The 23,772-nt window shown below is 38.3% G+C and overlaps 2 protein-coding genes across 12 annotated transcripts in view; one reads left to right on the forward strand and one right to left on the reverse strand.

Annotated features, from left to right (window-relative positions):
- On the reverse strand, nt 1-18,058 carry ACADSB (acyl-CoA dehydrogenase short/branched chain). 6 transcript variants are annotated; one of them, XM_013185826.3, is made up of 11 exons: nt 17,917-18,058; nt 14,151-14,313; nt 13,183-13,283; nt 12,166-12,372; nt 11,528-11,698; nt 9,498-9,623; nt 9,014-9,106; nt 6,337-6,426; nt 4,661-4,798; nt 3,913-4,012; nt 1-3,240 (listed from the first exon to the last, which is right to left on the reverse strand). In XM_013185826.3, exons 1-11 carry the CDS (start codon nt 17,959-17,961, stop codon nt 3,170-3,172), a joined length of 1,305 nt encoding a protein of 434 aa, XP_013041280.3. In that variant the 5' UTR covers nt 17,962-18,058; the 3' UTR covers nt 1-3,169. The 6 variants fall into 6 exon arrangements, with proteins under 6 accessions (XP_013041280.3, XP_047934354.2, XP_066856594.1 ...); XM_048078397.2 differs by lacking the exon at nt 17,917-18,058 and adding an exon at nt 16,809-17,341; XM_067000493.1 differs by lacking the exon at nt 17,917-18,058 and adding an exon at nt 16,225-16,241.
- IKZF5 (IKAROS family zinc finger 5) overlaps nt 17,978-23,772 on the forward strand; it is a 12,459-nt gene continuing 6,664 nt past the window's right edge. For 3 of the 6 annotated variants that reach the window (XR_007168810.2, XM_048077993.2, XM_048078231.2), the window contains exons 1-5: nt 17,978-18,104; nt 19,292-19,357; nt 20,038-20,133; nt 20,429-20,592; nt 20,883-21,065. Coding sequence is in view for 5 of the 6 variants with exons in the window: in XM_048077993.2 (XP_047933950.1) it covers nt 20,460-20,592; nt 20,883-21,065 (316 nt within the window). In the remaining variant the exon portion in view is untranslated. Of the gene's footprint in view, nt 18,105-18,329; nt 18,440-18,805; nt 18,828-19,291; nt 19,358-20,037; nt 20,134-20,428; nt 20,593-20,882; nt 21,066-23,772 lie in introns of those variants that run through there. The other 3 variants (XM_013185827.3, XM_013185829.3, XM_067000490.1) reach the window with 3 other exon arrangements.

Raw genomic sequence — 23,772 nt, forward strand, 5'->3', positions numbered from 1 at the left:
GAAAACATCATATAAAATGTTATATTTGAGTATTTTCCACGTAACAATTAAATCTTTCTGTGGAGAACTGCCTCAGATCTTTATCACAAGCCAGGATAATACTAAAGAAACCTGACAGAAGATACATTCAGTCTGTCCCAGTGAAAAAAATTCCAAATTAAAATGACAGATTATTAGAGAACCATCAGCTGACGCACAAGATTAGCATCGTATCTAGTCAAACATCAAATTCAGGCACTTTTTTTATACATTCCTAACACTTTTTCTTCCATTCAGGGAAGCCCAGATGTCACATCTGCTTACTGAAGGTGTTGTTCCAAGGCAACAGACTAGACTGGCTGAGTTGACTAAGGGCACATAAAGGGAAAACTCAAGATATACATACATATTGTGTATAAAGCAGCTTCAAGTCCTACCCTCCCAACGTTCACAGTGCCAGCTCTGCAGCCCTACGCATACTGGTGTAGCCAACCACCGTGAACAGTCCCATGCCCAACAGTGCCGAAAGCAGAATTGCAGTTTATGACAATCCATAAATGCTTGTCCCAAACTCACCACTGGCTGGGGGACGTAGGCAGCTTTTAGTAGCTCCTGGACAACGGAGCACATTCTATTACTAAACCAGAGCCTGTGCTAGTGCAGGAATGGAATTGGACTTGAAGCCATCAAACAAGTTAACCCTTCCCAGAGTCAGTCAATGGCCAGAGCACCTGATGCTTGATGCAGAGGTGTGCCCGTGCGTGCGCTTTTGAAGCAAGAGTGGAGTCTGGAAAGAAACTCGGCAGTTACAATTCATTTGTGCGCATATTCCTCCACAGAATTTTGTAGACAAAAATTAAATAAAATGCATACATTTCTTCCAAAAGGTATTGTGAATTGACAGATTGCAGCATATGGAACTGAGAGACGTGAAATATTCACAGCTGTAACATTAGTTAAAGCATTGACCTAAAAGCTGATGAGTAGCTGATGAAGCTGTCCCGGTTGTTTCCTGGAGTATGGCACCCAAGTTCAGACTGCTGGCAATCACATTATTTTGATTTTTTCAAGATTTTTTTCTCAAAAACCTGACACACTTCTACACAAACAGTCATTCCTTTTACATAATGCTGAATATCCAGCCCTTAGCAGTCCTTCAGAGAGCTCTGCAGTTTCCTCCATGAACGGTTTGCTTTTAGCACTATATTAAGTCAGTTAAGTATCGTCACCCACTTTGTAGCCTCACACAAAACTACAAAATCCAAGCCAAGATAGTGTTTCAAACTAGACGACCTATCAAACAGCATGAATCAAAACCTCATCTCTGCTGATACTCATGTCAGCAAAGCAGGCTGAACTGCAGCAGCTAAGAACAGCCTCTCACTCCAGCACATCACATTGTATTAATCAATGTAACTCAAGCATTCGTAGTATGATTATGATCACTGTCAACTCACAGACTATAGTGAACAGAGTAACTGTAGTTAGACAATGTGGCATCTGTACTCTTAATTCTAGTCTAACAGCTGAAAGAAAGCCTGCAATCAACCTGAAATGTATTTTTGAAAATAATATAGCTAGAAGAATCTTTCAGAAATCATCTAGTCTACCCTCCTACTTGTGCATTTTTGAAAATCTCAAATTTGTTGATCAAACTCATATGGAAGATACTTTTTTTATCTGATATAATTACATTAATTCTTCACCTACCAACAGGCAAAGTATGTATGCGAGGGAAATCATTCACAAAAAAAGTAGTTAACTTCCCTTTGAGGCTGACAGCCAATCCAAAAACTTTTTTAATGATGCTCTTTGTCCTTGCTTGTTTCTTTGTATAAGGCACTGCAGTCTGTCTTATCAAATCAGACTTATTAAGGGTCATCTTCACTAGTTTTGCCATAAAGTTCTCTAGGAGTTTGTGACTGTAACATTCCAAGCTCCAAAGTGACTCATCAGTGACTAACAAGATTTAAAAGTGAGATTCTTCTAAGTTGGACAAAACAGAAAAACAATCCTTTCCTCCCCAAACCACTTGAAACAAATTGCCAGTTACAGCAATTACAATTTTTGATACACTAAGCTTTCAGTCTCTTGATTCTTAGTTAATTAGTTCTCCACCACTGAAGAGGCTTCAGCAGTAAATAAAACATCTAATTTTAAAGTAAACAGAGAGGGACAAAAAAGCAAGTACATCTCAAGAAAATTATTTCCCACTCTCTCAAAAGAAAAACATCTCTCTGCATGTAGAGAACCACTCATTTCCATGAGTGAATTTTCTTCACTGCAAATTAACAGACCCTCCCTAACTCTAAGAAAGGCTCTGAGGTTTAAAGTTTGTAACATACATTGAACATGGAAAGGTCCCTCTGAAGTAGTATCACAGTTTTCCTATTACCTAGCTTATATCTCTGCCTTTTTGCAGAACTACCAGAGCTTTTTTAGCCCCATTTCACATAGATTTCAACTCAATCTTTTATAAAAGGATAACTATAAATAGTCTCTCTGATTAAAACCTTTAAGAGCTGAGAATGCTGGAAAGGGAGGTAGATATTATCCACTTTTCAGTACTACAAACTGGGGGCTGGAAGGGCTTAATTACCAAGATATACTTAAGAAGACACTAAGGGCTGCTATAAAAATTACTCAAGTTACAACAGCACCACAGACGTCACTCCACCAGAGAAAGAGAAAACCATCACATTTACCTATTTTCAAACACCACTCCTGTAACCTATAAGGCATCAAGAACAAACAGAAGCTTCACACTACGCAACAGCTGTGCTGCACATGAAGAAACCTTTCTCTCAGGTGGCTTAACAGAACCTTTTACATCAGCCAAGCCAAGGATTTCTTTTGTTCTCACTTTGAAATCTCAAAGTTGAGACACACTGTTTGGATAATCTAAAGCAACAAAATAATGTCAGCCAATGTATTAGCTTAGAAGTGTATCGGGAAGAAAGAAATACTTTTACCCATGATTTGGATTTGAACATGGAATTCATGATTTAGCATGATTTACACATTCAATATCCTAAAATGGGAATTCATGGTTTTCCTTATACTTTTGTCTGTGATGATGTATTCTCATTTATGATACCATATTGATTTTTACAATTACCAATAAACCTGTAATTCACGATTAACGTTCAGTGAAATAATGTCTGTTAACAGTCAAGAAGTCCTTAAGTTTTCAGTACTCCTGGGCCAAGTTTTTTGCAATGGTGCTCAACTGGATATTTGAAGTTCCTTCATAGATCGTACCTGAAATCAGAAGAGAATAAATTAGAAGAGTATAGAACTTTGGTGAATATCTGAAAAGAGATCAAGATATTATTCTAACAGACCAACATTTATAATTATGAAGTGAAGCTTTATTGAGCAAGTTCTAGAAGCAGAATTAATATTTGCATAAATTTTCATATCCTATTATCTGCAGTAAGCAAAATACTTTTATTTTGGTACAACACAACAACAAGAAAATTTCCTGAAAAGCAATTCCCAGATAACCACCAAAAAGTTAACTATTAACAAATGATATCAGCAATAAAGTCAAAGGGTAACATTGCTAGAAATGTCGAAGTGTTAAGTTCAGAAATTATACTGGTAAACACATCTTGAAAATAAAATTCTACATAAATTCAGATCATTAATTTAAAGATACTACCTTGATTTTTTTTCAAACTGGAATTTTCCTAATGAAACAAGACACAATGTACGTCTGTATATTATTAATATCTAATTAAACACTGTAACTAGCCGTACAAGCACGGCTATTTATACCCAAAGTTTTACCTTGTCATATCTGAGCCTTTAGATCAGTGTTGGTTACAGTTCTCAAGGAAAAAAGTATCTTTAAAAAATACAGCCAGTCATGCATGCCCAAGCTTTAATAATACTAATGCTACAAGAAATGCCTGTTAAGAAGCAACTCACCAATCTTGCAATCACGGTAGTATTTTTCTATTGGATAATTTTTTGTGTATCCAACACCACCCATCCATTCAATGCATTTACTAGTCGTCAGTGTTGCAACCTATGAAAATAGTTTCACTGTAACTTCTTGAAGGTGGTAGTAAATTTTATTCTCCGTAGCCATTTAAAGCAAACACAAAATAGAAAATAAAACAGTGAACTAGAACAAGTGAGAAAACGACACTGATATATTTGTATTCATCATCATACAAATAACTTCATTCTAAATCAGAAGACATCAAGAATTCACTAGCCATTACTGCAACAGTTCATATGCTACACTATAAGACAAGCAGGAACAAATGCAAAACAGTAATTACAGAGAGGCAGAAACAATCCAGTTCTGAATCTTACTAAGCCTCACAATTGTGACCAGCAGAATTGAAACGGTCACAAATAAAGTCTCACCATGCCATTTCCATGGACACAAAAAGAGAATTCTGAGAGAATGAAATCTCTCAAGATAAGTAAAAATACTAATTCACTTTCTCTTTTAATGGTGCTCCTCATTTATTTATTTTTCATTTTGGCCACTGAAGAAGAAACTGCTCAAGTCCCTACTTTACATTCTTTGAGAACAAGAAACAAGATAAAAGTACACCCACAGATTTCATAGCAAAATGTGAATTAAAAGTTGCACATTCAGTAACAGAAGAAACTTTCAAACAGCAGTGAAATAAGTTTATTGAATACAGAAACTGTAAATTACCTCTGCAGCATAATATTTGGCCATGCTTGCCTCCTTTATGAATGGCTTTCCTGTTTCTGCAAGACGGGCTGCATTGTAGGTCAACAGCCTCGCAGCCTCCAGCTGTGTGGCCACCTGAGCTATCTGATGTTGCATTCCCTGCAATAAGCATGCCACAAGTCAGACAGAACTAGCACCCAACTGGAATTTCTAGCAAGAATCACTTTTTCTACCACAAAGGAACATACGTACGCTCTAAAATTAAAAAAAAAAGAAGTTTCAGATGGACTGGTAATTCCACGTGCCTCTGCATTTGTGACATCCATGTTGGGAAAACTCTGAGCCACCTTTTAGGAGTCCTTTTAGCAACTTCTCCTTCCCTCTTCTTGGATTCAGGAGTACTGGCTAACTTCTGCCCTGACTGGCTAGCCAGGAGGGTTCAACACAAACCTACTCGAACCCATGAGCACCAAGGAAAACTTCACCCAAACCTCAACATTCTCCTTGGCAACGCAGGGACAGGGATCGGTCAAAGCCATATATTTATTTCACAGCTATCTAATGGGAACATTCATACATTAACATGTCTACTTCCCTGATGAAGCATAAATGAGACAGACTTGAAAAAGTACCTCTTAAATAAAGTGGAGAACTACAAAGGTGTACTACTTCCCATGCCCCGTACTCATGAAACGAAAGTTAGGAACAGCAAAAGAAAGAAGTATAGAGGACATGTCTGATGAGTAGATTCAAGGGGAAAGTAAAAGGTGATGGAACTCACCTCTAAATGGCAGGTATTACAGAAGAATAGGATTACTTAAAGTGACCCAAACATTACAATGATTGAAAATGGGCATTTAGTAGTCTAACTTGCTCCTAAACATAATGAAATCTTTCATCGTATTAGAACATTAACACTGCTCCCTAAAAATTGCAAAAATATATAGGCAGGTCAAAATAACAAAATGATTTGGCAATTACAAATTCCATTTTCCATTCAAAAGACGCAGTTCCAATCATTTCCTAGATATCTGTGGGTACTTCCTAAAATTTGTATAAATTATGAGTAGTACTAATGTTCCTTCCCTTCAGCTGAAACGTAGGTTTCTTTTAACAAGAAAATTACTATAGTAATTACAATTATACATCTTCCTTATTAAACTATACATCATTTTTGCAACAAAGAATCTTTTTCATTTTAAGATACAGATATTATCATGGAAACTAAATGTCTTTGTATAACACAGGAAATATAATAATTCAATCAGTTTTCCTCATCTTTTTATACTTTCTAGTGTCTCCAGAAAAGGCCTTCTCCAACAGCTCATGAAAGCGTACAAAAAGTGGAACACATTCTACACACTGGGAGATTAAAATCCAAAGAGAAAGGAATTCCATGTGTATTATTTTCCAAAGCAGTGAATGAATTATTATAAAAAGAGTTACATTAATACTGTTTTGAAGTTTTTAATGATTTATACTCTACTTGCAAAAACACACAGCACTGAATTTATAGATTTTACATGGCAGATGAATGCTCATCTGAAATTCTTCTTCTGAAAAATTCTTCTCAAATATGAAGCAGAGAAATGACAGGTTGACCACAAATTAGGCAAATCAGATAACTCATTTTAACAACTACCGTGATCACTACTACCCTCTTAGAGAAAACTTCCCATGAGTTCATTATCAAGTACCTGGAAATCGAATACGCTTTTCCCAAACTGGACTCTCTCCTTTGTGTAGGGAATTGTATGGTCAAAACACCCCTGCGCCAATCCTAACATCTGTAAAAAATAAGGCATATATTCAGTAAAAATTAGTTGACTGAATGCACCTTACAGAGATGAGAGTAGTTGTGCTTCTTCCAGTCAGGCAGTTCAGATCACCCGTGTAAAAACCTTAGCGTGCAGATGAAAAGTTTTCTTTCTTTCTTATTGAGGTGAGTCACTACAATAAGCCTATTCCATACTACTTCATTCTTGAATTAAACTTTCTTATTAAAGGCAAAATATTTGTGAAAACACTAAATTTTGAGCAAAAGTTTGGGGTCAAAAGTGGTTTTGCAAATAGTAAATGTTTTCAGAATAATTTCTCATTTTATAGAAAGTTCTAGACTGTGAGAATTAGCAGTTTATTTCAGAAGTAAAAAAAAAAAAAATAGTGCAATGGAGGGAGAAATACTGTTTTTTCCAGCATAGTCAAGGAAAAACAACCCAACAGAACAATTTTAGAAGACCCACTGTCTTTTCACATGCTCTCTTCACTCAGCAGCAAAGACATGAAAACACACTTGTTACCTTGGAGGATTATACCTGACAAAACTACATAGTAAAATTTAAGAAGAACTAAATTCCATCTACCCTAGTTTTTGATTTGTTAGCCTAAAGAAACATCATGAAATCTGGAAAGTAAGCTCATTTAAAACTTTTTAAATAGACATTTTTGAAATTTTATTCCATTCCAAACAAGGCAGTAAAGAAAGGACCCTGCCTTTCACGTATCCTGGAATATGTAACTTTTAGTAAGTAATATCACTTTGTTTCATTGTATAACTAATATTTATCTGAATGCATTCTTTCTATCTAGTTTCTGTTCTAAGAAAAACAAAAAATAGGGAATTAGCTTAAGGGAAACATCAGACAAGGAAAAAAAAGGTAAATTAGTAGCATGAACAAATATTAAAAGAGCAAAGTAACAGAATATGGTAAAATTGGAATCTCACAAAGCTTAAAGTCAAGATGGGATACTTAAATATGGCAGTTAGCTCTCACATCAAGCGGCTCATGTCAAATTACTTTTAACGATGTCCAGTAGTGTATGGGTATTTTTGGACAGGTCCACATATGAAGCTGAAAGCCAATAGCCCCAAGAAGGTAAAAATGTGATCCTGACTGCCTTAAGCCATTTAATCCTTCCTCAATTAAGGTTCTAGAAAAAAAATACAATATATACGAAAAGGTGTATGTGGGAAAAGAACATCAGAAAATAACGCAGTATCCTGCTAATTAGCTGTACTGGCATACTTGTTGCCTTCTTATATAAACTTGTGTAGATGAACTAAATATATCAACTTCAGCACCTGTGACAATATATACAGCTATCTTGCACTAAAACTATCTGAAACTGTTTGCACAGCCATAATCACATTTTTATAAAATGATCATTATTTTTTAAACCTATCACTACTGCAAAACTAATACTACAGGGCTTTCGGACTGCTGTTCTTGTCCATTCAAGTACATTTCTCATAATTAGAAGGTGCCAAAAAAGTAGTAACTAAGATATAACAACTACCCGACCTTAACTTTTAATTAGGTTATAAGTCTAACTTGGAGTAATTAAGAGAAAAAGACAGACCATGTATTTTACTGCCAGAACATCTATATTATTTATATCTCTGGGAACATGGAGGCCCACAGCTCTAGTTTTTAAATGCCATATCTAACAAAGTTTAATCACAGATAATTTTCAGAAATGATGGAAAAGCGAACCCATTCAGCAGTATAGTATACTATATATATATACACACTTGTAAAGTCTCAATTTCACAAGGACTGTCTGCAAGATAGAGCAAAAGGTAAGGGAGATTGGTAGTACAGATGCATCACACCCTACACAGCACAACTACATCCACAGCAAACTACAAAGAAAAGATTACTTGATTACTTGTAAAAGTAAATTCAAAATATAAAAGCTTGTCATAGGCTATTTTATTATAACGCTGAATCTGATTTCCACTGAAATCAGCATCACTCTGAGATCCAAATTGGTTTTACAACAAAATGCAGCATTTGGAAGTAACTCCAAAATCAGCAAATATTTTCTCTAAGATGCCATAAGGTATAATTTTCAAGCACAACAATGAACTAGGACACTTCTGCTACAAAAGTTAATACTTATTTTAAAAATAATTTGACTTTTAAAAGTAAGTTGTTGAGAAAACATCAGTTAGCATAAGGTCACATTTGGCAATCCCCTCCAATTACAGTTGGAAGCATTAATTTTGTACATTTCACTATGTTAAATTTTCCAAAGAGCTAGTCTTCTTCAAAAAATAAATGTGTATAATGGGAGATAAAAATACTGATATATTTCAGTAGCAGTAAGTTAACCACCAAAGACAAACTAATTGCCATTTAATGTTTTCTAAATCTATTGCTTGTATCACCAAAGGAGAATTTTATTATTTGCACTTGTTTCTGTATGTTACTGTAACTTAGACACAGGGACAGTGACATCTAGTGGCAATATAGTTTTTAATAAAGTATTTCCTAAACAGTTTATTCTTACTAACTATAAATACTTTGTAAGTTTCCATCCAAATTCAAAGTTATACACTGGCTGTATCCAGTATTAAGCAATGTTACCCACCTGTGCAGCAATACCTATTCTGCCACCATTTAGCATTCCGATTGCATACTTATAGCCTTGTCCCACCTGTCCAAGGACGTTGGTCTCAGGAACCTAAAGAATAAAACCACTCAGTTATTCCTGTTCTATTCATCTTTGCAACTGCTAGAGGTGTTCACAGGTGAATTAGTGTACATTTTGTTTAACGTTCCCCATAAATGAAAGCACGAAACAAAGCAGACATTTGATTCCTAGAATATCTGACTAGAACATTCCCTGACACACATGATTATAAACTGACAATTGAGAAAAACTATCACAATTTAGAACTGAATCCTCCTCAAGACTTTTGAGAAATAGGGAGCAAAAAGCCAAAGAAAGCCAAATGATGAAAGGGGGAAAAGCAGGAAAAGAATCGGGAATTTATTTAACAGTCTTTCTGTACTTGTGATCAAGCTCAAGTCATATACAAATTATGCTTCAATAGATAAACAGCTTACAATACCTTAACGTTTTCAAATGTTACTGGGCATGTAGAAGATGCTCTGATTCCGAGCTTATCCTCCTTCTTCCCTACATGTAGTCCTTCTGTGTCGCGATCTACTATGAAGCACGTAATTCCCCTGTATCCCTAGGATGAATTAAAAATAATCAAAAACTGTTTTTTCTACTAGTACGAAAAAGTATATATAAATACCAAATTCCAACACTGAAATTTTATACCTGCTTAATAATACATTAGTAAATAAAACACTGTCACCATCACCTGCTCCCTCTGTATGTCTACTAATTGTGGTTTAATAAAGGCCAAAGTAAACCCTTCTATTCCACTTGGAAAACAGAGTAGTCTTAGAAGTTCTCTTGAGAAGACAGGAGACTAGTACCATGTCAGTGAAACAGGAAGGACTGTAGTGCCTGGCTGTCCTGGAAAACACTGGCAGAGCAAGATAGCGCTGTGCTGGAGCATGTCACCAAGAGTAGCCTGCAAGAACACCCATCAGATTATTCTGTGGGATGCAAGATTTGACATAAGTCCAATTACTTCAGCTATGCTTCCCATGAAGGACTACAAATATATGTATCCTTTAAGGTTGTTCAAAGAGCACTCACTGATGAGACTGGTGTCACGGGGAACTGTCTGAATATTCAAAGTGCAGCATAATTGGAAGTACTGTGCAAGACCTGACCAGACACCCAGAATTGGTGGGCTCATTCACCTTATGATTCCAGTCTTCAGGACATGAATACCACTACCTTTTATTTTACAGAAGTAGTGGGACTATATTTTATAAAGTATTCTGAAATCATTCTGATGGTCATAAAAAAAAAAAAAAAACTGGGTTTGGACAGGACACTAAATCATGCACGTGACAATACACAGATCGTACAGCCAGTCTAAATTCTGGCATCTCTATGTACAGCATTTCCCCCTGTTGGAACCACAGGGCTCTCCCTTATGCAACATTCTACAAGGCCTAAAACAGAAGTGTGAGGTGCTCTGGGCCATGTTCTCATCTCTTCCTGTCCCTAACACCCACAGCATCCCCCCTTATGAGGAGGGGAACACAGTGAGGCAGGAAACAGCCTGCAGTTCTTGTGGAAGAGTTGCATCTTATTAAAGTGGAGACTGCTCTTCAAATCTCCCCTTACTGACAGCCCATCTCACCAAACGGGAGCTGCTAGTGCAGAGTGTACGTGTCGGTACACAAATCTATGGTGGTCTGGTCTCTCATTTATACTGATGTCAACTGTTACTTAATCTTTGAACATCAATGATTTTTAATTTCCTTCTTGAATATTTAAACATTAAAACAAACTTCTACCTTTAAGAAGAAAAAGTATTATATATTTTTAATTTTTTATTAGAGTTTTAAATTTTAATTTAAAAGAATCTTCAAATAATTATTTTAAGAAAGAGATGCTGGAAGAAGGTCAAAAAATAAAGAAAAGTCCTAAAAATTTAGCTTTGTATGTGATTCTCTCTCTACTCTAGTGGTACAGCATATTTTAAAGTCTTCAGCTGATTTTTCTGAGTCTTTACTACCTATATGCAAATCGTTAAGTGACAAAACTTGAAACATGCATATTCAGGTATGTTTTTTTCTTTTTCCCCGCTTGTCTTGCTTTTTAACCTGATCATACTTTCCTACAATTGTATACTTAATTACCAAGTGCATGTAGCCTAAGCTCTGCTTTGCCTTTTACGAACAGCAACTTGTCTGTTAGGTCAGAAGTGTCACAAACAATCTAAAACAATCTATCTGTTCTTCCATTACTCAGAATAATACCAATGCATGCTGTGCTCTTCATCTAAGCAATTATGATTCTGACATTTTTATTTTCCCTGGTGGGAGGAATTTATTAAATTGCTCAGCAAGTTCTTTATTTTTGTTGAGAAATATTTTAAAGGTTTATTCTCAGCTAGGAAAAGGTACAAATAATATTAACCTTTAGCACCAAATTATTAATATAAAATCCATAGTATCATATATCATCAGCTGTCATTGAAAATGCAATTATTCTTTAGGAACTTACTGAGGCAGGATCTGTATTTGCCATCACAAAGAAAACTCCGGCATGTTCTGCTAAGCTAATCCACATCTTTGAGCCATTGATAATATAGTAGTCTCCCTTCTTTTCAGCACGAGTCTTCAAAGAAAAAGCATCACTGCCAGAACCAGCCTCCGACAGACAGAAACTGCCTATCTGTCAATTAAAGGGAAAAAATCATTTTACTTGTTTTTGAATACGTAGGCACAACTTAGAAGGAGTTGTGCAACAAAAATAGTTACCAGCAAGCACAAGCCTCTTACATTCAAACATTTTAACCTACTGCCTCAAAGTAGGTAAGTTTCAGATATGGAAATTAACAATACAAACACCGTGTAATTACATGCCTCATACTCAAGTGCTTTAAAGTTCTTTTCCACAGTAAATTAACTTTTAATGACACTAGTAACACCCTTTCCACTTTTACCTCTCAGCTCCTGATGACAGGATATATCTGTATCACCCCAGATCGCAGCTCTAACAAGCATCTCAAAGTTCACACACACAGATTATTTTCCAATGCTGCAGTCACCCCATTTAGTTACTGAAAAAAAAAAAACCACTAACACTATATAACTATTGAAAACTATACTATATTTTAGTAAAGTGTGACTTTGACTCACTGTATCTTTAGACACTCTGGGCAAGTAAGTTCTCTTTTGTTCTTCTGTTCCATATGTGGTAAACAACCTATTTGTTAGTGTATTTTGGAGTTCACATAGAAGAGCTACAGCTGGATCAACTTTGGCCAATTCTTCTACCACCAATATGACTGAAAAAAATGAAGCTCCAGTTCCTCCATATTCTTCCCCAAGCTCAATACTCATCAGCTGAAAGGTAAAAGATGCAAACATGTCAGTCTTTCTCATTAGTTCTCACCAACAACTGGTTAGTCTAAGCTGACACTTAAGAGATTAAAATAAATACCGCAGAATGTAAATATTTACAGATCCTTCCCCAAAGACCCAGATTCCTTCAATACCCTTAAAAAACTAACAATTTATCACAGAAGTTGATACACAACTTATGCAACAAATAACAAGTGCAGTACACAGGTCTACATACAGGTCTATATATACATCACTGACTAATTTGATTGCATTCTGCAGAACAATGGCAATCTCTAACCTCATGTTGAATATTTAGAGCTGTCATTGTATAAAACGATGTTCTCATCACAGACAAGCTTTAGGTTTCATAGCAGGAAAGGCTACAAGGAATGATAAACAGGTTATCTGCAACACAAGCCCTTCAGGTTGCCCAAAATGGACACAGAGGACTCCTGCTACCCTTTTCCAGCAACACTTATCAAAGTCATGCTGATTCTAGGATTCTACGCGATTTCGTTTATCCAAGGGGAAAAAAAAAAAAAAAGAGGTGGGATAGAAAAGGAACTCAAGATGAAGAATGTGGTATGGGAGTGGTAAGATGGAAAGAATATCTCAGTAAAAGATGGAGAGAGATAATGTGGTAAAAGAGAAGAAAAAGTTGCCCTGGTGTTGATAAATTCAAATTTTTCAACAATTCATCGGTTAATTTGACTTACATCTCTCAAACTAAAAATCTGAAAAGCGGACAGCTAGAAATCCCTATCAGCAGTGTCACTTTTTGATTAAAAGATTAAGTAAAAGTGTGCAGACCCCTTGTTCAAACAATCCCTTTATTACAGAGTCTTCCATTTTCGAATTCTCATCCATTTTTTGCACCAAAGGTGCAACTCGTTCCTGAGCAAATTTTTTCACTGTAATGAAAAGAAAGAAACTGTGTAAGTATTCTAACACTCGAGGATCAATATAACAGTCATATGGTATTTCTGAGAGGTTATGCATATATTCTCTGACTCTCCCAGCCAATTTAATAAAAGGACGAGAAGTTGCCCAAGTGAAATGGAGTAATGTGCCACAACGCTCAATCATTGCTTTCTGAACTCAGCCACAAGTCTGTGAACTGAAACAAATACTTCCTATAGACTCAGAAACTTCAAAAACACCTCAGCAACACTTACATGACAGTAACTGACAGAAAAAAAAAAAAGAAAAAACATTTCAAATACACCCCTTATTTTGTTAGCTGTATCCTGTTCTTTATAAATTTAATCTGCAGTTTGGGAAGATGGTCTCAGGCTTTAAAACATATGGAGTGTACAAAATCCTGTAAATAAAACTGTTCCTTTTCAGCCTGAGCCTTTTATAAGCTCTCTCCCAGACGTGCAGGTTCTCGGTCTTTCACCTTTGCTCTGAGGACACCTCTTCTTCATGCAGGCCTGCCTACATTGCAGACACGCAGATCACATCTGTCACCATTCTGGGTATACCTGAAATCTCTGAAAACCAGCTGGAGCAGTTACCTGCAGCTGAACTAAGCGCTTGAGAAAGGGCACGAGTCAATGTCAGGCAACTTCACTGCTGTGATAGCAACAGCTTCAAACAGTTAATATTTATTTATGCAGAGTAAACTGCACTATGGTATGTGGAACTGTGCCATGGAAGCATGGAAAAAGAACTGAAAGAACATCACATTCTTCTCTTGTGAATGAGAGCAGTTTTAAAATTAAGCAAAATCAGACAAAATTTCCCTTCTGAACTTTAACCCCACAGAAAATAGGTACCCATGTTTTTCAGCATTGTTTCCTCTTCAGTGAATGTCTGAAGCGGAGCATAGACAACTCCATCACTGGCTAGATTTGGCGCAAGTTCTGATTTGGAGGATCTAAAGACACACGGAGAAGCCCTCCAAGAAGCTGCCAAGTACGCTGGTATGTTTTTTTTCAGCTGTTGAAAACAAATACAGAACATCAGAACAGTTAATAGAATTTGTATCTGTATCTGTAGACTACTCTAATACTTTATATTTTAATACCAAAAATACTGTTTTACCCAGTGCATTTATTAAGTAACAGAATAGGAAATATAACTTACACTCAATTTACCTGGTATCTATTAATACAAAACAATTGTCTTTCTTGAAGTTTAACACGTTATTCTACAAAATATTCAAAACATTAATTTTAGTCGATTTTAATTTTTGCAGCAAATAAACCTCACTGATAGTACTTATTTTTAAAGACGATATTGCAAGTCTGCTGCAATATTCATAGTAATAAGCGTATATTTTGACAGAATTAATCTCTTCGTTTACATATATGATAAAAGTAAATGTAAAATAAGAATGTCTTTACAAAAGACCAGTCAACTTTAATAACAGATTTAATAAACTTTTAAAATAAACTTATTTATGTGATTTATGATTAACCTCTCCCTTCTCAGGAACTTCCTTCCATTCACCCATGACATAACAATCTCAAATCGAGAAGCAGTGGTTATCCACCCAAGAGAGCAGAGGCACTACACAGTGTTCTGCTGTATGGCGAATTGCATTAAGCATACATGGCAAAATCTTAGAAGCAATGAACAGAACACATAGTGGCTTTAGGGAGCAAGCTACACATAGCGATTAAATGGGTGGACACAGATAACGTGACAGAATTAGTTTCGCATTTTGGAGAGCTATAAATTACTTACTATTCAAATAATTACTCAAGTAGGTAACAGCACGCTTTAGAAAGGAGCCCATTTTTTGGTTTGAAAGTTAATATACTTTCTAACAGTAAATTAAGTTCTTAGGATTTTTAAAAAGTTAATATAACAAATATGAGCTAGCTCAAAAAGTAACGGGCTAACAGTAACTACCCTGCTGCAAAACTTGTTTTGCAGTATTGAAAAAGAACAGCTCGACTGCCTGACCTCAAAAGAGGCAAGACAGAAAAAAGGCTTTGCTTTCATAGCTCCCCAAACCCAACTAACTCTGTTGCTAATGTCTTCAGATCAGATCTTGGCTCGAGATTTCTTTCTCTATTGCTATGTCAGTCTGAAGTGCAGGCATTCATTTCTTATCAAGACAACTGCTGACAGAAACCCCTAGTAGAGACACAGCTGTGCCATAAAAATAACGTATATCTGAACATTCTCCTGCCAACATACATTTTTGCTGGCATGCACTCTTAACCCCACAGCGAGCAGACTGACAGGCTGTGCTGTAAACAGGCTGCTACTTCGCTCACAGAACGCAGGACAAGTCTGCAATGCACATCGTGATAGTAGCATTCCTCAAAAAACAGCAGAAACTCTGCGGTCAGGAACTAAAAATTCTTTTGATCCTTCCAATAATCACTCTATTCCATGTTAGCTTTCAATACCTGTCACCTCGCTGGCTGAAGAACTGATGTAAAACAGATCTGTGGACTCCTTTTGTCTTAGAGACAAGATACCCAGGTCAATTACAAGTAAGGAACTCAAACATTAGCACAACCAGTCATGCATGACAAAAAAAAAGTAAGAAGTTGTAATAGAGAAGACAGATATTGCTGTGAACATTCAATATTCATTCGTATTTGACACCCCTAGTCAGATAAAACAAATATTGACTAGCAGGGCTGATCCACAAATACCATGTTTAAATGATCAGAAGTGTTAGATAGCTCTAACACTTTCAACTGAGGACTAAGTTACTGGAGTCACCATAAGTCTTTGGAGAAAACCAAAATAAGAGATGCTTAAACAGGGAAAAAATCCAAGGCAACCATGCTCTTGAAGCTGTCAGTGAGGAACTGGTTACACACAGAACATTCACCTATGGTAGGAACACGGTTTTGAGCTAGATGTGCAAGACTATTAAACATTTACCTGCCTAAGTCAGTGTTCTTGGTGAGGTCTACGAGGGAAAAAACATAAATATATACATATATACACACATGCATTTAACACAATGAGCTTCCTGTATAGTTATAGGACTACAAATCACATATACTCCCTGCTTATAGAATGCTTCTTCCACTACTTTACTTCCAAGTACAAAGAAAAGAGCATTTCTCTTTCATGGTGGCATAACCAGTGACAAACCACTGAGAACGTTTCACCAGTACTGCCAATGAGCTGCCAGGAAAAACGCACAGTGCCCTTTTAAGAATACAAAACTTTTTGAAAAGCTGCAAGTAGGTACGCTCACTATGCAATAAGCCAGTACTGTTGAAACAACTGGTAATACTCTGGGCATCACCTGTACTTTCCTTTATTGCACTTGAAGCTGGGATGCAGAATTACCAACCACACAGGTGAACACATCACTGAACGCACGCAGAGCACTCTGCCCCATGGGAAGCACAGATTTCGTCATCCAGAGAAAAACTAACAGATTTTTCTCATATGCTTTCAGGAAAATGAGCAGCAGCTCAGCAAGGACAAGCACGAGTGTGCACAGCTATACTGACCGAGGTGACCTGCCACATGCCTGGCTGGCACGTGGAAGCTTTGCAGGGTAAATAGCTCAGCGTTTGTTACAGGTTGCAGCCTGTACTATGGCAGGGCTCCTCTTGGCAACAATGACAATGGTTTTGCAAACGGTAGTGTGTAAGGTAGGCATTCCTTGAATTCACTTCCCCCGCCTGCCCCTTAGCAGAGACCATCTCCAGGCTTTCCCCCCTCCTCATAAGCTTTCACTTTTGGCTCTTCCTCTACAACTAACTCACTTGTCACACTGCAGACACAGCTTGATGAACATTTGTTGATGCCTTATAGAGACGGCACTAGACAATAAAAGGAATTACTCATAACAGGGTTACCTCAAAAAGTCTTAAAACCAGCAGGATGACGCTGAAATGAAACCTACACTGGCAACCCACCCATATTCCTGTGGGTCTCCACTCTGTGTATTTCACTCCTGAGTATCAGCACAGCGCAGAAGCAATTGGTTTCGATTTCAGTATTTTGATTTAAAAAAAATCAACCATCATTGTTCCCAATTTTATTCTTAGAAATCATGCAGTCATATAGCATTACAAGCTCAGAGAGTTAATGTGCACATACGCTACTCAACTGCTTTGATACTGCTTCACTGCTTTTTCCTTTTTTTTCCTGCAGGTAAGGCAATGATTTGTTCTCCTAGAAGATTTAGGCTGCCTGCCCTACTAAAAGCATATATTTGAAATGTGGCTCCTAGGCTGCTGATAAACCAAAAAAAAAAAAAAATCAATGTTACCTCAACTCCTACCTTCACCTCAGCTCTTTAAAAAATTAGCTTATCTGTTTCCCTTCAGTTCTACAATCTGAAACGAGATTTTAATGCCGGTGGACGTGGCAGCACCGTTAAGACATAAATAAATGGAAGACCACACAGCAGGGTATCTTTTCCTGAGCTCCCTTTCCCCTCCTCGATGGCTCTCCCTGCAGCAGGACCCCAGCCAGCCCCTTCCCAGCAGGGCAGCCCCACCACGGGCACCGTGCCGCCGGTTTGTTTCCTCTCTTTCCACGGTCTCATCGCGCCCCCAGCCGCTCTCCAGGAGGCCCCGGCCCGCCTCAGCCCCTCGCTGCGGGCTTCACCTTTGCGCCGCTCCTCAGCCACCAGCCCGCCGCCGCCGCCGCCATCTTGTGGCACCGCCTCCCGCTGCCGACGCCGTCTCGCGAGGCTGCGGTGGGCAGGGCCGGGCCGGGCCGGGCCGGGCCGCGGGAGGCACAACAAAGATGGCGGCGGCCGGGGGCGGCGGAGGAGCGGGGCGGCGGCGGCTGTGGTGAGCGGCGCTGCGGGGCGGCCCCGAGGCCTCGCCCGCCCGCCCCTGACGGGCAGCGCCCGCTTCGGGCAGCTGGGGGTTATACCGGGGGGGAGCGGCACCCGTGGGCGGGCGGGCGGGTGGTGAGGGGATCGTTGGTGTGGCCGTGTCGCCGACGCCGTCCCGAGGAGGTGTCCCCGTCCCCTCGGCGGCGGCTCGTCCCGGTGCTGCAGCTGCGGGCGGCCAGCCCCGCTCCCCCTCCTGCTCCCTGAGAGGGTAGCGATGGGACGAGAGTCCTTCGGGTCCTTCGTCTGCGGTGCTCTACGTTTTAACGCGTTTTTACTGGAAAAGATGAGGTTATGTCAGAGATACACCCCCCTCTCTACCCCCTTTTCCATTACTTCCTCCCCAATTTCCTTAAAGTGGGGTGCACAGGCATCCTCATAATCACCCTACTTTATTCTCCAACAACCATAATTTCACAAGTAAGATCAAGGTTTCCTCGAATGCATCGCTGCTCGTGGCTTTCCAGTATCCAAGTTGCTTTCTCCAGCTGAATTCTTTGGGCAAAATACTCACAGGAACGCCTTTCGTCGAAGCACGTCCTACAGCGCTTCTCCCACCACGAACCCAGCCCGTACCCGTGGTGCGTGGAGCAGCTGCACCTGTGCAGCCCGTCAATAGCCAGCGTTGTGTGCACCCATTCAGCCTGGAGCAGGCAGAGCTGTGTGGAAAATGCTCTTTGTAAGGAGAACCGAAAGAATGTCTGACGTTATCGGCCCCCATTCAAGGGCACGAAACGTGAGCTGTTCCGCTCAGGTTCTGATAATTAAAATTGCATTTACTAGCTTGCGGTAGTGACATAGCGAGTGGCTGACCTATTATTCTTCGCTGAAAAGGGGAATTGTAAGTTTTCTGCTTTTAAAAAAAAAAGTATCACAGAAGGTTCTTATGTGCGTGCAGATGTAGAGGTTTGTTGTCAAATTGTGGTAAATTACCTACACTAAAATAGAAAGACGGATGTCTGCAAATTAAGTTGGTGAGATAAAGGAGGATCCCCCAAAATACTATCTATTCTCAATCTGATTTCTTAACGTTATAACTTGCTAGAAGATGGCTTGGTCAGGACTCTACATTATAATACATTGTCCTGTAGTCCTCTTCCATAATTTTAATTCATGCCCTGATATCTTTTCGTTTTGTTGCAGGAGACACCAACAAATGGAACACAAATTGACTTAAGCCTACGTGAGGCTGGTGACACCGAAAAAAGGGTAGGCAAAATTCACCTGTAACGATGTGTTCAAAACTAGTGCAACAGTATTAATAACAATGATAGTTGAGGGTACTTAGGTATGATGTGAAAGAACATATTCATCTGGATACAAAAAGTGAACTAATGCTTGTAAATGACTTTGAAAGTGCAGGAGAATGTGATTAAACATGATCTTGAACTCAGAACTCAGCTTTTGTATGTCACCTTTGTTCTGAGTAGTAAGTATGAGAAGACAAAGTTATTCGTATTGGAAAAGTAGCACTGTAAGTAATTCTGATTATAATCTGCAGGAATAATAATAAAGCCTTTCTACAAGGCTTCTTTCTGGCTTTGCTAATCATGTAGTCACTTCCCAACATGAGACTGCATTACAGTTGCTATGACTGAATTCCCTGGCTCTGGGTTTTCTGGAGCCAGTTGTTCACCAGAGAAAACATTCAGACTATCAGTAAGATAAATGTGTCTTTCTGTGAGATAGATAGAGTGGATGGAGTCTTTGACATATTTTTACGGGAAATGTAGATGTTATAGTAAAATTTATAGCGGTAGAATGTTAGAACTTGTCTTCCAAAATATGTACATACATACGTATATACAGTCAAGTTTCGTTCTTAAAACCTGTGGCGGTTGGGAAGAATAATGAACTTATTTCCTTTATTTATTTTTTCTTCCTTTCAGGGAAATTGGGGAAGCTGTGCTCTGTGCTTTCTGTCTGACGTAACGGGAGTACGTATTTGAGCATGCTTGCTACTTAGTAGGAGAACTAAAGTTCAGGTACAATCCATTTTAAAATACGAAAAAACAAGTCGAGCAATGTCTTGTTGACATTATGTCATTTTATCCAAATTTACATAGTCCTTATGTTACTGTTGCTGCAAATTATTTCCACACTAATACTTTTTAATGATCTTTAATGAGTTAAGAATTCTGAAAATCATATTCTTGTGGTTGTCAATTTATACATTTAGGCACAATACATGATGAAAGTAATCCCTCACTTTAAAAGTTGGTTTTATGATTGCATTCAAATTAAATGAAACTCATGATTTGAAAATATTTTTCCTTCTAGGCACAAGAGGTTGTAAACTTAAAGAGTGAATATGGGTGAAAAGAAGCCAGAACCTTTGGACTTTGTAAAAGACTTTCAGGAATATCTTACACAGCAGACTCACCATGTAAATATGATTTCTGGATCAGTTAGTGGAGACAAGGAAGCAGAGACTCTTCAGGGAGGTAAGCTAATTTCAGTGCAATGATTTATTTATTTTTTTGAGAATGACTGCACTGTTTACATTCCAGATAATTATGCACACTACTGCAATTGTATGGAAGCACCTCTAGGAGTAGTTTTCACATCACAAAAGTTGTGTATGTACTTTTATCTTAATCAGGGCTTGCTCTCATAGTTCTGTATGTCTGATGAGCAAGGGCATACAGAAGCAGCGATGTTTGGCATATTCTCACAGCAAAATAGCTAGTATCCCAGTGATTCTCTATTGAAATCTCTGTTGCGTTATTCACAGCTGGGACCGAAGGTGATCAGAATGGTCTGGATCATCCTTCTGTTGAAGTTTCACTGGATGAAAACTCAGGAATGTTAGTGGATGGGTTTGAAAGGACATTTGATGGAAAATTAAAGTGTCGATACTGCAACTATGCCAGCAAAGGAACAGCACGGCTCATAGAGCATATCAGAATTCATACAGGTATGCAATATTCTACGGTACTTTGCTGTGAGACATGGTGGTATTAGCTCAATGTTATGATTTGCATTGTGAGCAGCTGGCATCATCAAGCAGCTTGACAGTTCTTAAAGTTATCCCAGAATTAGACCTACTTCTCTTTTTCATGCCCGCTTAGCTGTATTGTTGCAAACTGCTGAATTCGAAGTAAGTATATTTGGGAGTAAAGTTCAGCATGAAAGCATCGATGCTTTTGAAGGGCCATAATGGTAACTTCTAGTTTTTCCATGGTAATTAGAAGAGTTAGAAATGTATATGCTGCCACATGGGGGCTGTTCTTTCTCCGTTGTTTAATTAGGAAAATATTCCTGTTTTGCACAACACTGTGGATGTGAGAGTACTAAATGTAGTAATATGAGTGAACTACTCAAGTGTGAGGTCATATCAAATAAGTCATTAAAGAGAGTAATAAAAAGGAGAAAACTACTTATGTGGCTCGCTTAAGAGCATTTGCCACTGCTGAGTTTCTAAAACTGAAAAGCAAAGCTCACAATAAAGGTAAGAATACCCTAAAGTGTTTGTGAAGTTAGCTCTAACCTCTTGGCAATTGAGAGAAAATAAATGAAAGGGCTTTTTAAAGTCTGTCTTTGGTGCCTACATAGTATGTTGCACTGATATGAAAGACTTTATAGCTACTAATTACAGTAATAAGGGGCTGGGGATGAAGTCACATTCTGCAAAGAGTGGGAGTTGTTACTGGTCTTGTGTGTTGTTTTTGGTCTGGTGTGTATATGGACTGTCCAGAACTTCCAACTCTCACTTCAACTGTCTTGTGTAGGAGACATCCTGGGAAATGCTTTGAAGGAAGCATATTGTAGTATCTTGGATATAATCCTAAATCCTTTTAGGTACAGTTGTTGTTAATCAGATGCTTGCTTTACTGTGAACCATTGTTTTTACACAGTAACTCCCAGGATGTACTTTTGGGAAGTCAGTGCTACTTGCATGGTCCTCGAAGTGTTGACCTGTTTTTACAGGGTGTAATGGGATAGAAGATGGCAAGCAACTAGAAATCAAGAGTTCTGAGGTTCAGACTCTGAAAATCTTTTAAGTTATTGTCTTGTGAATTTTCATTTCCAAATTCCCAGTGGAAGTTTTGTGTCCTTTCAATAGGGGATAAAATACCCTGGTTTGTTTACCTATATTTGACACAGTGTTAACGCAGGGCTTGCTGCACACCTTGCAAAGCAGCAAGGTGTTTTGGAACTTTTTTTTGGCAACCGTTTTTGATAAATCAGTTACAGCTTCACCTACCATTTGCCTCAGATGGTATGTGGACAATGAGAGATTTTTCTTTCAACGGCTTTACTCTGTGCAGTGCTATTTCTGGGCTTGTGCAACAAGGATCATGTAGTAGGAGCAACTGTAGCAGTTTAGGATGACAAATGGTATTTAAAGATGCAGAGGTAACATCAACTTTAAAATTTCATGTCTTTTCAGTAGTGTATAGCTATTGCCATCTAAAAGCTTGCATCTCTAAGCCCCTGGTCAGTTGTCAACATGAGCAGATGGACTGCTAGAGCTGTGATGGGAAACATAAATTGCTGCTAGAAGATGTTGGTATTGTATCGTGTGTTTGCTGATTCTTGAGGTGTCTTTCATGGCTTGATATGCATGGGGTTCCTCAAACGATGACTGAAATAACGTGTTACTTCACGTTAAATGTCATACATCTTTGCTGTACCAAACAGCAAAAATGATGTTTTATTTTGTTAAGTATCAGAATATGGATAAAGCTACAGTGCCCACATTCCTTCTTATACTCTAGGAAGTTGCCTACCTTTCTTATACTCTCAGATCTTGGATGAACAGTTCATTTCTGTTCTCAAAATGCCTTCTTATCCTGCTGCTATTTTAGGGAGCAGAGGTCACTTAGTGGCTTGAGCTAGCAAAACAGTACCTGCTACGGATCGTGGTCATTTCCATACAGTTGTGGTATACAACAGCAAGAAAGATTCCAATTAAAAATTTTGATCCTGAGAAATGTCCTCAAAATTTTTTGACCCAGTGGTAATTATTAAGAAGCCTTCCTTTTCATCAGGAAAGCCCTTTTTAGTGCAGAGCGTAATACTTTGGGTTTCTGTCTTGGGTAACATCTCAAGCTGTAGTATATGGTATTTGTTAGCATTATCCCAAACCTGAACTTCGGTTAGTAAGAAAGACAAACAGCCTGTAAAACTAGCACTGCTTTGTATGATGTTTTTTGTTTCAAATAAATTGGTGGCTCTGAATCCAAGTTTTGGGAAACAGTGGAAGAGCGGAGCTTTACGTGTGGGATGTCTGTTGTCTCAGTGCTCCTGCAAGCGTTGTCAGTATTGGAGAGCGTATGTATGACTCATTTGATCAGCAAACCTTCACAAAGGCCCTAGGAAAAGATAGCTGACTTGAAGATACGCATTGCTGTACTACAAAGTGATGGAGTATGAATTTATTTCAGTTTCAGAAAGCTAACTGGCTGTGAGAGAAGGATACAGGGGATATCAGCCTACTGTACATCAAAGAGCTTCTGCAATTTGGATGCATCTTTGCACGGTGAATGCTTTATGAACAGAACACTGGTACAAATATTTCCAGTACCTACTGAAATACCAGTGGCTTCCCGGTGCACTTTCCCTCTGCCAGTCTGCTCAGTTTTATAATACAGACAAGAATCTCAGGTTGCCAGAGAGAA

This window comes from Anser cygnoides, chromosome 7 (assembly GCF_040182565.1).
Source record: "Anser cygnoides isolate HZ-2024a breed goose chromosome 7, Taihu_goose_T2T_genome, whole genome shotgun sequence".
Lineage (NCBI taxonomy): Eukaryota > Metazoa > Chordata > Aves > Anseriformes > Anatidae > Anser > Anser cygnoides.

Bases quoted from the DNA above. Each gene is read 5' to 3' on its own strand.
- ACADSB (XM_013185826.3), bottom strand. From the start codon at position 17,961: ATGGCGGCGGCGGCGGCGGGCTGGTGGCTGAGGAGCGGCGCAAAG. The intron at 14,314-17,916 runs GTGAAGCCCGCA...TGTTTTCAACAG, and splicing joins GGCTGAGGAGCGGCGCAAAG to CTGAAAAAAAACATACCAGC. The intron at 13,284-14,150 runs GTACCTATTTTC...TTTTCATTACAG, and splicing joins AACAATGCTGAAAAACATGG to TGAAAAAATTTGCTCAGGAA.